Genomic DNA, 13,444 nt, shown 5'->3' on the forward strand with positions numbered 1-13,444 from the left:
TTGTTCCTTTTACTTGTTTCTTTTTCCCTTTTGCTGTTTTTTCAGGTTGGCATTGAAAAATACATATACGTTTCTGTATTTCCTTATTTTTAAAGTCTTTTTTTAATAGTATTTAGATGGTTTAGTCAGACTTCATTATTTTATTTTATTGCTGAAGTATGATTAACATACAGCGTTACATTAATTTCAGGTGTATAACATAGTAATTTGACATTTCTATACATCACTCAGTGTTCACCAGGATAATCTTAGTCACTGTCAGTCACCTTGTAAGACTGTTTATTACAATGTTATTGACTATGTTCTCTATGCTGTACTTTTCATCTCCATGACTTATTTATTCTATAAATGGAAGTTTGTACCTCTTTGTCAGACTTGATTTTAGAAGTGGTTGTTAATAGATGATTTCTAAAAATAAAGTGTTGAAATTCTATGTGTTGTTAGTTCTTAAATTTAGTGTAGTGGTATCCTTGATTTCCTTTAACACTAATCTAGAAAGCTGTAGGAATAATAATGTGATGGGAGCAAAATTTTCTACATGAACATCTTTGATATAGTCTCTCTTCTGTCTCGAAAAAGATACGTATTTAAGAAATATTTTGAAAAAAAAAAGAATTTTTAAAGGCATTATTTTAAAGTCTATTCATTGTTATTGGAGGTTTAAATTATTTTGGATACTCTTTTGTGAATAATTCTGTGTGTATGATTTATTTCACTTAGGAGCAAGGTGATGCAGACAAGGAGATCATTTTAAATACATATAGTCAAGTACTACAAAAGATCCGTTCAGAGGAAAGGCTTATTGCTGCAATACAATCCAAGTACGAGGACAGTATTGAGGTTGGATTATGCTTTATTTTTTTGGTCTTCTATATTGATCCTTCGAATTTTTTAATACTTAAATTTTTCTCAAGTAGTTTAATATCCAGTGTATAGGTAACTAATTATTATTGCTAGAAAAACAGTATAGTTAGCTGGTGTGTAATTAAATTCACCCTACAGTGAAAATAGTGGTTTAATTGATAAAAATATATTGAAGTTTTGGATTGTCTTAAATCTTTGATTTCCTTGTGTTCTTCAAAACCTAACCTTTACTGGAGCACCTGGGTGGCGCAGTCAGTTGAGTGTCTGACTCTTGGTTTCGACTTGGGTCATGATTTCGGAGTCATAGCATGGGAACCCCCCCCCCCACATTGGGCTCTGCTCTCAGCGCAGAGTCTGCTTGGGATTCTCTCTCCCTCTCCCTTTGCCCCTTCTGCTCATGCTCTCTCTTTCTCTAAAATAAATAAATAGATCTTAAAAAAAAAAAATAAAACCTAATCTCTACCATCATTATCTTTATGCCTGTACAGGTTTACAGTAGAAAATTTGCTAAATACAGGAAGATAAGAAATAATAACATTGATTATAATCCCCTTAGCCTAAGAGATAGATACTCAGGGCTAGTTTCAGAGTATTTTCTTTTTGTATGGTGACTTATATATATGTACATATATCATGTGCATTGCATTGTTTTGTAAACTGTTTCGAAAATGTTTCTTCATTTAATGGTATATTATGAATACTGCCCCATGTAATTAATGATTCTTCTGTACTGTCATTTTGAGCAACTAAAGCATCATCACTTGCATAGATGTACAAAATTATTTAACATTCATCTGTGTTAGATGTTAAGGTTACTTCTATTTATTATTAGCCATAAACAACACTGTACATAATCTTTGTGCATTCTTTTGTATGTTCCTCAGATTCCTAAAAATTGTTAATTACTAAGTCAAAAGGAATCAACATTCTTAAAAATTGATAACGTATTGGGGTACCTGGGTGGCTCAGTCGGTTAAGCGTCTGCCTTCGGCTCAGGTCATGATCCCAGGGTCCTGGGATCGAGCCCCACATCGGGCTCCCTGCTCAGCGGGGAGCCTGCTTCTCCCTCTGCCTCTGCCTGCCTGCCTGCCTACTTGTGCTCTCTCTCTCTCTGTCAAATAAATAAATAAAATCTTAAAAAAAAAAATTGATAACGTATTGTCACACTACTTTGGGGAAGGTAATTTTAGTTTATATCCTCACTAGAAATTCTGTTTGCATCATATCTAGCAAAGATGTCTCACTGTAGCTCTCAGCTTGAAATATTTCTCTTACCTTTGCTACTCTGATTGCTGGGACTCATATTCTCCTGGATAGAAATGTGGATAACTAAGAAATCAGTTAGTAGATTGTCTTTTTGAAAATTGTGGAATTTCTTATTTCAGTCTGAACTTAGTAAATACTAGTTGAATCTTAGTAGAGAAATAAGAAATGGTCAGTAAGTGACTTCAATAAATATTGTCTATGCTTTGAAAATATAATAACTTTTTTTCTTACTTAGTTTAAGAAGCAGATTATCGAATGTTTAAATAAGAACCCCAATGTGGATCACTTGCTGTCCATTAAAAAGACATTGAAAAACTTAAAAGCTCGACTGAGATGGAAATTGGTTGAAAAGAATAATTTGGAAGAAGTAAGGAAACACTTGGTTCTTATGAAATTCCACGTGTGCCTCATTTTACTCTGATTCCTGAAAATAATGCGTAAATACATTCTTTACAATAGGAAAACTATTATTTACATTTTGTTTTATATTTTATCTTTTTTTCTGTGTATGTAAGATTATTACATTAATAGTGTAAACATTTTACCATGTCTTTAAATGTTCTTTGAAAACATTTTACATGGCTACTTTGGTTTTTAGTAACAAATATTTTAGAACAATTTAAAAATTCTTTTGGTTTAGACTGTTATAATACCTAAAACAATACAAATCTACTACATGCAAGGTATTCCCCTAAAGGTAGAATTTTGTCATAATGTATTTTTAAGATCATGATGTTCTTTGTTAGCTCTCTTTTTAATGGCTGGACTTACTATTCCGCCTAAATATTCTAAGTTGTTTTCATACAATAATAGAACTGGAAGAATTCAGACACTCTAATCTGGACTAACCTCCTTCTTTCAGTTTGAAACTGAATTAACTGGTAATTCTTTGTGTTCCCTTGAGGATTGATTAATGAACAAAAGGAATCTACATTATGTCTTAATCCAACTTGAGTTGGCTCTTCCTCTTTGGAGCACTTAATTGGACTTGGAGTGAAACTAATTTAATGGTTTAAGATTTTTCCAGTTTTTCATTCTATTCTGGACTCTGGGGGATGGGGTCTTTTTTAGTTTAATTTTTGGAGAAATATAACATAGAAAACATATATACTTTTTAAGGTGGCTTATTATCGTTGGAGTTTTAAGGACTCTTTTTGAGGCCTGCATTGTCTGTCCTCTAATAGACACACCATACATTACTTTTTTTTTTTTTAACCAAATCTCATGTAGAAAACAGTTCCAGGGAATTTAATTGTATTTTGGTTATTTTTGACATTTACTTTATGTTGGTAGGTGGTCATCTTCTTAGAGAAAATCTATAGCAAATTAAGAGACAAGAAAAATCTGTGTTGATTTTATGTCTTTATTTTCTATTCCTTTTTGTAGGTTTGGGAAAAGTCTGTTAGAATAAAGTGTTATGAGGGTCTGTTTTCTGCTAGATACAGAAGGACACATAGAAATCAGAGTGATTTGTTATAGAAGTTGCATTCTTACTAGGAAGACTTGTTTTCGGTCTACTTTAATAAGCTTGTAAGGTCACTTTTTTCTTTCTGATTAAAGTCTGATGACTATGATGGATCTGAAATTGAGAAAATAAAACAAGAAATAGCTCAGTTGCGCAATAGTGTCTTTCAGGAAATTTATCGCGAGCAGGAGGAATATGTAAGTATTTAATTCTTTGAAGTTTTGAATTAGTTTTTACTGTAGAAATTGAATTCGTATATCCATTTTATGAAGTGCACTATAATGACAAGATGAGATTATATCAGCATAGTTATGTTTGCATAGGAATGTTTATGTGAATTTAGAAATTAATTTCTGATGATAATTAATATCCATTGTACCAAATGTGGAAATTACAGAAAATTATAAAGAAGAAAAAATACCACCTGTAACTTTTCCATTCAGTTATAACAGTAGTAGTCCCTGTTAACTTTTCACTTAACTTTCTTTTTAGTCTTTTTTTCTGAGATTATAGCACAAACATACTTTTACATACTGCTTGATTTCTGTTTCACATGGAGCTAAAGATTTTTTCCTTTAATAAAATCTAAATCAACACCCTTTTAACCTAATGCTGCAATGAAAACATTAATCGGGCAGCATAGTTTAGTTGAAGAATATAACAAAATGCAACTACCTGAATTTTGGGGGGAAGTTACATCTTTAAGGCTCCACTTTTATGCTAATATTTTGTGACCTTGGGAGAGTCCCATCAGTGTATTTTCTCTTTAAAAGGTAAAGAATATGAGGTGCCTGGGTTGCTCAGTCTGTTGAACATTAGACTTATGATTTTGGCTCAGGTCATGATCTCAGGGTTGTGAGATCAAGCCCTTGTCAGGCTTTGCACTGGGTGTGGAGCCAGCTTGGGATTCTTTTCTCCCCCTGCCCTTCCCCTCCTGCTCCGCATGCAGCCTCTCTTTATCTCACAAATAAATAAATGGAAGTGATACATTTTATGTTTCAGGGATGTTATGGGGGAACAAGTAAGGTGGACCCTGCTTTGAACAATAAAAATACAATGAAAATAATAGGCAGTCAGAGAGGGAGACAAACCATAGGAGACTCTTAACTATAGGAAACAAACTGAGGGTTGCTAGAGGAAGGGGGGGGTTCAGGGGATGAAGTAAGTGGGTGATGGACATTAAGGAGGGCACTTGTTGTAATGAGCACTGGGTGTTATATGCAACTGATGAATCACTGAATTCTACCTCTGAAACTAATAATATGCTATATGTTAATTGACTTTAAATAAAATAAAACACAAGAAAATAATACATTCTAAGTGTTATGTTTTATTTAGCAAATTCATCTGACTGTGTGTGCTTAGTTACTCACCTTATGAACCTTGGGTAAAATAGCTATCTCCCAGTGAGTTGACAAGCGTCTAGAAGTTTTACTTAATAAATGTGACAAATGACTTTTCTAAGGATCCTCAGTTTTCACATTTACTTCAAAGTGGGTTTTGTAGAGCTGCATATTTGCTTCTTCTTTCAAGGCTTTTATGATTTTTTTCCCCTCCTAAATGAAATAGCTATTATTTTAAAATGTCAGTGTATTCTTAATATTCTGAGAAATGACAATTTTATGATGCAAATTGATGTTATCAACATACATTTTCATTTTAGCTCGGAAGTGAGTGTCTACTTTGATCTTAGGCAAGATATTGTGCCTATATATATATATACATATATATATACACACACACACACCAGTATAAAATTGATAATTAAGTTTTTCTTCTGGTAGTAAGATGGTGACTTTGACCCAGGATGACTCTTGGTTTTCATTTGATATCTCTTTATTTATTTACTTATTTATTTGACAGAGAGACACAAAGCGAGAGAAGGAACACAAGCAGGGGGAGTGGGAGAGGGAGAAGCAGGCTTCCCGCTGAGCAGGGAGCCCCATGTGGGGCTCGATCCCAGGACCCTGGGATCAAGACCTGAGCCGAAGGCATACGCTTAACCCACTGAGCCACCCAGGCACCCCTCATTTGATATCTCTTGTAGTAGAAGGCAAAATCAGTGATTATATATCTTATTAGATTATACATCTTATTAGATTGTGTATCTTGTTAGATTTATAGTAAGGGAGATACTGGTATGTTATTTTTTCCTGAAGAGCAACATGTCACAATTGAATGTATGTTGATTTATAATAAAAAATATTTTTTAAATTTAGGAGAAGCTGAATAGCTTGGTACAGAAATGGTTCCCTGAGCTGCCTTTGCTTTATCCTGAAATAGGGTTACTTAAGTACATGGTAAGCTTTGTTGCCCTGAGAATTACTACTCCATAGAGGGTTGAAAAGTGATATTAAATTGTGTGTCAGTGTTAAATTTATGCTGTCCTTACTATGAAGATTTCCTGATGAATAGTTTCTGGGTATTGTTAGAACTTTTCCTCAAGACTATCTTTAGTATTGGTATATTGTATTCTAATGTTTATATTAATTTGCATGTTTTTCTCTTTCCCTCATATCTATTCAGTACATTGCATGACACTTGTTTGAATTACAGATATTTATTTTTTGAAATGATAAAGCAATTTTAGCTGTTGTTTCAAGAGTTAGAATAAAAGCAGGATACTGCCAGTCATGAGGAATTTAAGCAGAATGTATCTTTTAGGTTAAAGCAGGCTGGGAATTCTAGAGAATTGGTTAAGTAGAGATGTGGACATGGGCATAGTTTTCTAGGCAGGCAGCATTCAAAGCCTGGGAAATCAATGTATTGGACAGAAGGCCTGTATGGAGCAGGATTAGTAAACTCGGGCTCTCAGGGCAGAATCTGTTAGCTCTGTGTTTTATATTGCCTGCTAAGGATGAGGGACTAGATGAAAGATCTATTCTTTAAGATTGTCATTAAATTCATGATAATAGCTTAAAGATAGTACAGAAATGGCTGTATTTATAGAGTTATGAACTCATGAATATGTAAGATTAAGGTCCCCTTAAATTGTTAATTACTGTAAAATTTTTCCAGACTAGACTTTAAAATAATGTGGGATTTTCTTCACAGTTCTTTAACTTTAGCTTAGACACTCATGTAGGATGGATGAATGAGTATGTGGTGCTGTGTAGGACTTGAAAATTAGTTTTTAGAAGTGTGCTCATCTCTTTATTGTGAAAGATTATAAAACGTTTTAATCATAGCTAATGGACTCCTTTAATGATTTTAAGATGTTTGACTGTGATGTATGCCCAGGAAACCTCTGTAGGTTGATTATATTTTGTGGTTTACTTAAATAATATTGACAACACATAAAAATAAAAACCAGAAAATAATTTCACAGCCCCTGTTACTAAAATTACACCACAATAAAATTTACCTTGATCTAAAATGTTGATAGGTTTTATCCAAAAAATGTATTCCTTTTAAAAAGTAGCAGAAATATCTAATAGGATTAAAATATTTGAAAACCATTTTCACTTTCAGGGATTCCACTTCAAACAGAGGCAGAGGTGTTAGAATTACTTCATAGTAGTCATAATTTTTATACTTTTCATTCCCATTCTACAGCCTTCTTTTTATCTGTCATCATTTTAATATTTTTAGGAAACACATGAAATCTTCCAAGTAAACATCAGGGTTTTTTGGATACATATCTGGTTGGTTAATACCAATCATATTCGGATTTTGTTCTACAACTGTAGCAGCTGTTAAATGTATGTTGATTACGCTTTGGGTGAGAGGACTTCAAGAGCCAGGAACTGGAAAAATCAGGAAGCTTTCAGTATTTTTATTTTACTGGTTTCTCCAGTAGGGTTGATGATGTCCAAATCATCTCATAGCATGTAACTAGTTATGTTGATGATTTAAAAGTACTGGGATGGTTTGGATTCTTTAACTGTACCAAAATTTGTGCCTAGAACTCTGGTGGTCTTCTTACTATGAGTTTGGAACGGGATCTTCTTGATGCTGAGCCCATGAAGGAACTTAGCAGCAAGCGCCCTTTAGTTTGTTCTGAGGTTAATGGGCAGATAATTCTTTTAAAGGTAAGTTTAAGTTCTGACCTGTGGAAGACTCAGAAGTATAAACAGGAGTGGTGGTATTATTTTCAGGAAAGTAAAAATCCACTGCTTGTTTTCTAAATTGTATGAGTTGAGGGGCACCTGGGTGGCTCAGTCGGTTAAGCATCTGACTTTTGATTTCGGCTCAGGTCATGATCTCAGGGTCCTGGGCATGGAGGCTGCTTGAGACTCTCTCTCTCCCTCTTCCTCTACCCCTCCTCCCCTCCACACCTCTCTCTCCTTCCCCCCTTAAAAAAAATTATATGAGTTAACTGGCATGATGCTTATGTTTCCTACTTGGCTGCCAGAACTAATTTTGAATTCAGTTTCCCTCATTTTCCTAAATAATATATATCTTTAATAGGATATACTTGGCTTTTCTTTTTTGGGTGAACTTACTACATTCTATCCAATAGCCTTTTAAAATTCTTGCTTTACTTACACTGTTCTTTGAAATTTCAACTGTTTTGCCAATACAATTTTCTATTCTTTGATTTCTTTTTTGAGCTGGGAAACTGTTAATCATAATAGGATAATTAATTTGGCCCTAGTAGCAATGCATTATAGAATGTATATTAAGGTATAGGTAGACAATATGAGGGTTTTAGAGGGGAGGGAGATGGGGGGATGGGTTAGCCCGGTGATGGGTATTAAGGAGGGCATGTACTGAATGGAGCACTGGGTGTTATACGCAAACAATGAATCATGGAACACTACATCAAAAACTAATGATGTAATGTATGATGACTAACATAACATAATAAAATAAAAAGGTATAGGTAGAATTGTTCTTTCTAAATTATAGCATTCAAGGCAGATAGAAAAGGTTCTTATACAATTAAAAAATAAAATTAGATATAATTTAAATTATAAAAATAACTATGTTTAAGTTGAAATAATGTATAATTAGAGTAAGATTTTTAATGTTGGAATTACCATTGTATCTCTTTTTGGTACCAGGGCTATTCTGTAGATGTGGACACAGAAGCTAGGGTGATTCAGAGAGCAGCCGCCTATCACAGAGCTTGGAGAAAAGCTAAAGAAGAGTCTGGGTTACTACCATTGATATTCCTATTTTTGTGTAAGGTAAAGTTCTTATGCTAATCTCTTGCAGAAAACATTTTATTTATAATAAGTTTTAGCTCCAAGCTTTAGAGAGGTAGTCCATTCCTTTTAACATAAAGGAAAAGTTATCTTATATAATTGATGTATACTAAAAATACATTGAAGAATTTTTCACTTTGAGTTTCATTCTGTTTTGCTTTTAGTCTGATCCTATGGCTTATCTGATGGTCCCATACTATCCTAGGGCAAACCTGAGTGCTGTTCAAGCCAGTGTGCCTTTAACTTCAGAAGTAAGTAAAAAACACTATTTCCATGGATATATTAAATGAGAAAATAATCCCTAATGTTAGAGGGCATAGTATATGCTTTATATACTATGTAAAATTTTTACTGATATTATGCTATGTAATTGTCACATCAATCCTGTGATGTGAGTTATCCTGTTATATACAGATGAGAAAAATGAGGCTCACAGAGATTAAGTGACTTGCACAGGGTCCTCCATAAGAGGCAGAGATGGGAACTGAAATTAAGTCTTTTGGTACCAAAGCCCATGCTTATAACCATTAAGCTGTGCTGTATATAAATTGTGTAGTATAGCACTTGATATTATAAGTGCTTAAGTGACAGCTTTTTTTTTTTTTAATTTTTTTTTTAAAATTTATTCATGAGAGACAGAGACAGAGAGGGAGAGAGAGAGAGAGAGAGGGAGAGAGGGAGAGAGGGAGGGAGAAGCAGACTCCCTGCTGAGCAGGGAGCCCGATGCGGGACTCGATCCCAGGACCCTGGGATCATGACCTGAGCCGAAGGCAGACGCTTAACCATCTGAGCCACCCAGGCGCCCCTAAGTGACAGCTTTAATTTACATTGTAAACTTGAATTAGTAATAAAAATAGAGGAATGGCTTGATTCTTCTTACCTGGTAACACTATTTAGTCTCTTTTCTAGATGCTATATATGCTCATTTGTAATCTAAGTCTTGTTAGAGACTCAGTGTTTTAAGTTATATGTGTATGATATTACATAATCAGGGCTTCTGGTCTTCTATTTTTTCTCTATGCTGTATTCTTATTACAGGTTCATTTGGAAGAAGCTTTACTCCTGGAAAAGTCTTTTAATTAAAGAAAAGGTTCAGATATTAAAATTATTTGCTGACTTCCTGACATCTTTTGTGTGTACTTGTCTGTAGGAAGCTTTAAAGGTCATGAAAGGTGTTGCCCAGGGCCTGCATACATTGCACAAGGCTGACATAATTCATGGATCACTTCATCAGAACAATGTATTTGCTTTAAATCGTGAACAAGGAATTGTTGGAGATTTTGACTTCACCAAATCTGTGGTAAAGTATTGTGGTTTTACAAATAGGTTCTAGACCTCATTAATATTATTAGACATTAGTTCAGCCTTTTACATGATATGGTAATTTATTATAAGACCTCTGTCTTAGTTAAGGTATGTAGTGTTATGTAGTGTAAGCAACTAACTGTTACCAGCTAGGTGCTAGAACAAGAGTTTCTAAATTTGTGCCTTATACATACATATATATATATATATATATTTTTTAAGATTTTATTTGTTTGAGAGAGAGAGACACAGTGAGAGAGGGAACACAAGCAGGGGGAGTGGGAGAGGGAGAAGCAGGCCTCCTGCTGAGCAGGGAGCTCGATGTGGGGCTTGGTCCCAGGACCCTGAGATCATGACCCGAGCCTAAGGCAGACGCTTAACGACTGAGCCACCCAGGCGCCCCTGTGCATTATATTTTTTAACTCTAAGTATTAGGAGCAACCTAACATTACAGTCAATGGCACTGACAGCACTAATGATTATTTTATCATCATCAAGAAATATTTAATTCCTTGTAAATACACAAGGAAAACTAGTTGGCCATCTCCCGTTCTGCTGGTGCCCTCTCCCACCAGTAGATTAAATATGGATATACATATTTTGCTAATTTTGATTAATGGGATATTTTTAGAAACTTGGGAACCTTGGACTTTTCCATTTAGTTTAAGTGATGGTTCAACTATGTTAGCTGCTAATTTGGTGTCATAATTTTAGTGCCTCAGAACAGGCAATTAGTAAAGATAGGAGTTTTTTTTTTTAAGTTTATTTTTATTGTTTATTTATTTGAGAGAGAGAGACAGAGAGTGGGGAAGAGAGGGAGAAGCAGGCTCCCTGCTGAGCAAGGAGCCTCATGTGGGATCATGACCTGAGTCAAAGGCAGATGCTTAACTGACTGAGCCACCCAGCACCCCTAAAGAGAGGAGATTTTAGACAATGGAAGAGCATACTGTGATTTTTTTTTTCGTAGAATGGGCAAGCAGTTTTCTTTTTTAAAATAACAGCTTTATTGAGATGTAATTCACATGTGTACAGTTCAGTACTAGTTTTTAGTATATTCACAAAGTTGTGTATTGATCACCACTATCTAATTCCGGAACAACTTTAACACCCCCCCCAAAAGAAACCCCATACAAATTTGCAGTCATTCCCCATTTCCTCCTTTACTCAGCCCCTTGGAAACCACTAATCCACTTTGTGTCCCTGTGATTTACTATTCTGGGCCTTTCCTATAAATGGAATCATATAGTATGTGCCCTTTGGTGATTGACTTATTTCATTTAGTGTAACATTTTCAAGGTTCAGGTGTCTTGTAGCATGTATCTGAACTTCATTCCTTTTTAAAAATGCCCAAATATTTTGTTGTATGGATATACCATATTTTGTTTTTACATTCATCAGTTGGTAGACAGCTGGGTTGTTTCTACTTTCTGATTATTATGAATAATGCTGCTGTGAACATTAGTATACAAGTTTTTGTGTGGACATGTTTTCATTTCTCTTGGGAGTGGAATTGTTTTGCTCTATGGTAACTCTGTGTTTCACTTTTTGAGGAACCAGACTATTTTCCAAAGTGGCTCCATCTTTTTACGTTTTCATCAGCAGTGTATGAGGATTTCAGTTTCTCTACATTCTTGCTAACATTTTATTGTCTGAGCAGTTCCTTTTTGACTAGTGTAAGTCTTAATGCTTTATACTTTGGTCATTTGCAAGTCATAGGGTAATGCCATCGGTGTATATGTAGTCTTAATGGTTTCCATATGGTAGTCAAAAAGAGGAGAAAATGAAAATGTAGAACTATAATGAAATGCTGGATTAAGAAAGATTTATACAAAGTAGACATATTGAAATATTTTTTATCATTAATTTATCTGAAAATTAAAGTACTATCCTAAGAAAAATGACTGAATTAGGAGTTTAAAAAAGTTCTCAACTCTTAGAGATCCTAGTTAACCTTTTGAGCATGCCATTTGCACAACTATGTATACGCATGACTACTCCAAGAATTATTTTTCCTCTTTTATACTGATTTGTCAACTGTTATTATCTCCCAAAACATCGTTGTTTTTTTTTTTTTAAGATTTTATTTATTTATTTGACAGAGAGACACAGCGAGAGAGGGAACACAAGCAAGGGGAGTGGGAGAGGGAGAAGCAGGCTTCCCACTGAGCAGGGAGCCAGATGTGGTGATCGACCTGAGCCAAAGGCAGACGCTTAATGATTGAGCCACCCAGGCGCCCCTCCCAAAACATCGTTTTAATCTTCATTTAAAATTACTTACTCTGAAATACTTATTAAACTCACCTTTGCTCCACTCTTTTCTTACTGCTCTCAGATTGAAGTATTAATCAGGAAGAAAAATTTGAAAGATAGTCTGTTGTCAAGATCATTGCTTTTCAGACTTTACAGTGCATGTGAATCACCTGGGATCTTGTTAATACGCAAATTCCTGGGCGAGAGTCTGCATTTCAAAAAGGTCTCAGGTGATGCCTTAGCTACAGGACTTTTGACTACACTGTAAGAAGCAAGGATAAAAGGTAGTGGGAGGAGAAGAGATAATTAACTCTTAGTGATATGTACTAGGTAATTATTGTGCTAATTACCTTTATCTTTACAGTAAATCTGTAAGATAGATGTTATTTTCATATTACAGTTATTTTAGGCTCAAAGAGGTTAAAGCCCAAGGTCACACAGCAAGTAAATGGGAGAGTGGGAATTGCTGCCAAGGTCTGAGTCCAGGGTTCACGTTCTTATCACTGAACATCTTTTGACACATAAGAAATGGTATACTTAGAAAATAATCAATAAGGAAGGAAAGTACTTTGTAGACTTCCAGTTTTTAAAAAAACTATTTAGAATTTTCAAAATTAGAAAATAGCACTCCTTCTTGCCCTTATGAACTTTATTTTTAAAAGAGGTTCCTAATGTTTAAGTAATCAGTGTTTCTTGGTTTTGAATCTACTTGAGGCTGTAATGTGAAATGTAACCAAAGTCTCACTGTTAATTTTATGAGACTGATTTTAAGAGCAATTTGTAATAGCAGATATTGGGTAAAAATATTTGAAAGCAAGAGAGAACAAAATATTTCACATGAATTTGTTTTTTGTGTTGATTAAATGGAGAGGACTTCACAGAAGCTACCTCATCTGTGTTGCCTCTAAAATATTTAACTTACTGTTTTTGTAGAGTCAGCGAGCCTCAGTGAATATGGTAATCGGTGACTTGAGTTTGATATCACCTGAACTGAAAATGGGAAAGCCTGCTTCTCCAAGTTCTGACTTGTATGCTTATGGCTGCCTTTTATTATGGGTATGTTATTTTTTTGTTGAAATAGATTAGTCATATATATAAAAATATATAAATATGTGTAAATATATTTATATATATTTAAGTATAT

At 34.5% G+C, this 13,444-nt stretch overlaps 1 protein-coding gene across 15 annotated transcripts in view; it reads left to right on the forward strand.

Annotated features, from left to right (window-relative positions):
- Positions 1–13,444, forward strand: part of STK31 (serine/threonine kinase 31) — an 83,216-nt gene that overhangs the window by 43,660 nt on the left and 26,112 nt on the right. For 10 of the 15 annotated variants that reach the window (XM_073898959.1, XM_073898966.1, XM_073898955.1 and 7 more), the window contains 10 exons: positions 721–840; positions 2,366–2,497; positions 3,691–3,792; positions 5,815–5,895; positions 7,501–7,626; positions 8,602–8,727; positions 8,910–8,996; positions 9,896–10,045; positions 11,601–11,723; positions 13,234–13,356. In XM_073898959.1, coding sequence (XP_073755060.1) covers positions 721–840; positions 2,366–2,497; positions 3,691–3,792; positions 5,815–5,895; positions 7,501–7,626; positions 8,602–8,727; positions 8,910–8,996; positions 9,896–10,045; positions 11,601–11,723; positions 13,234–13,356 — 1,170 coding nt within the window. The remainder of the gene's footprint in view (positions 1–720; positions 841–2,365; positions 2,498–3,690; positions 3,793–5,814; positions 5,896–7,500; positions 7,627–8,601; positions 8,728–8,909; positions 8,997–9,895; positions 10,046–11,600; positions 11,724–13,233; positions 13,357–13,444) is intronic. The other 5 variants (XM_073898964.1, XM_073898961.1, XM_025873029.2 and 2 more) reach the window with 3 other exon arrangements.

Source organism: Callorhinus ursinus, unplaced genomic scaffold, assembly GCF_003265705.2.
Source record: "Callorhinus ursinus isolate GAN/ISIS: 27379988/994484 unplaced genomic scaffold, GSC_fseal_2.0 scaffold12, whole genome shotgun sequence".
Classification (NCBI taxonomy): Eukaryota; Metazoa; Chordata; class Mammalia; order Carnivora; family Otariidae; genus Callorhinus; species Callorhinus ursinus.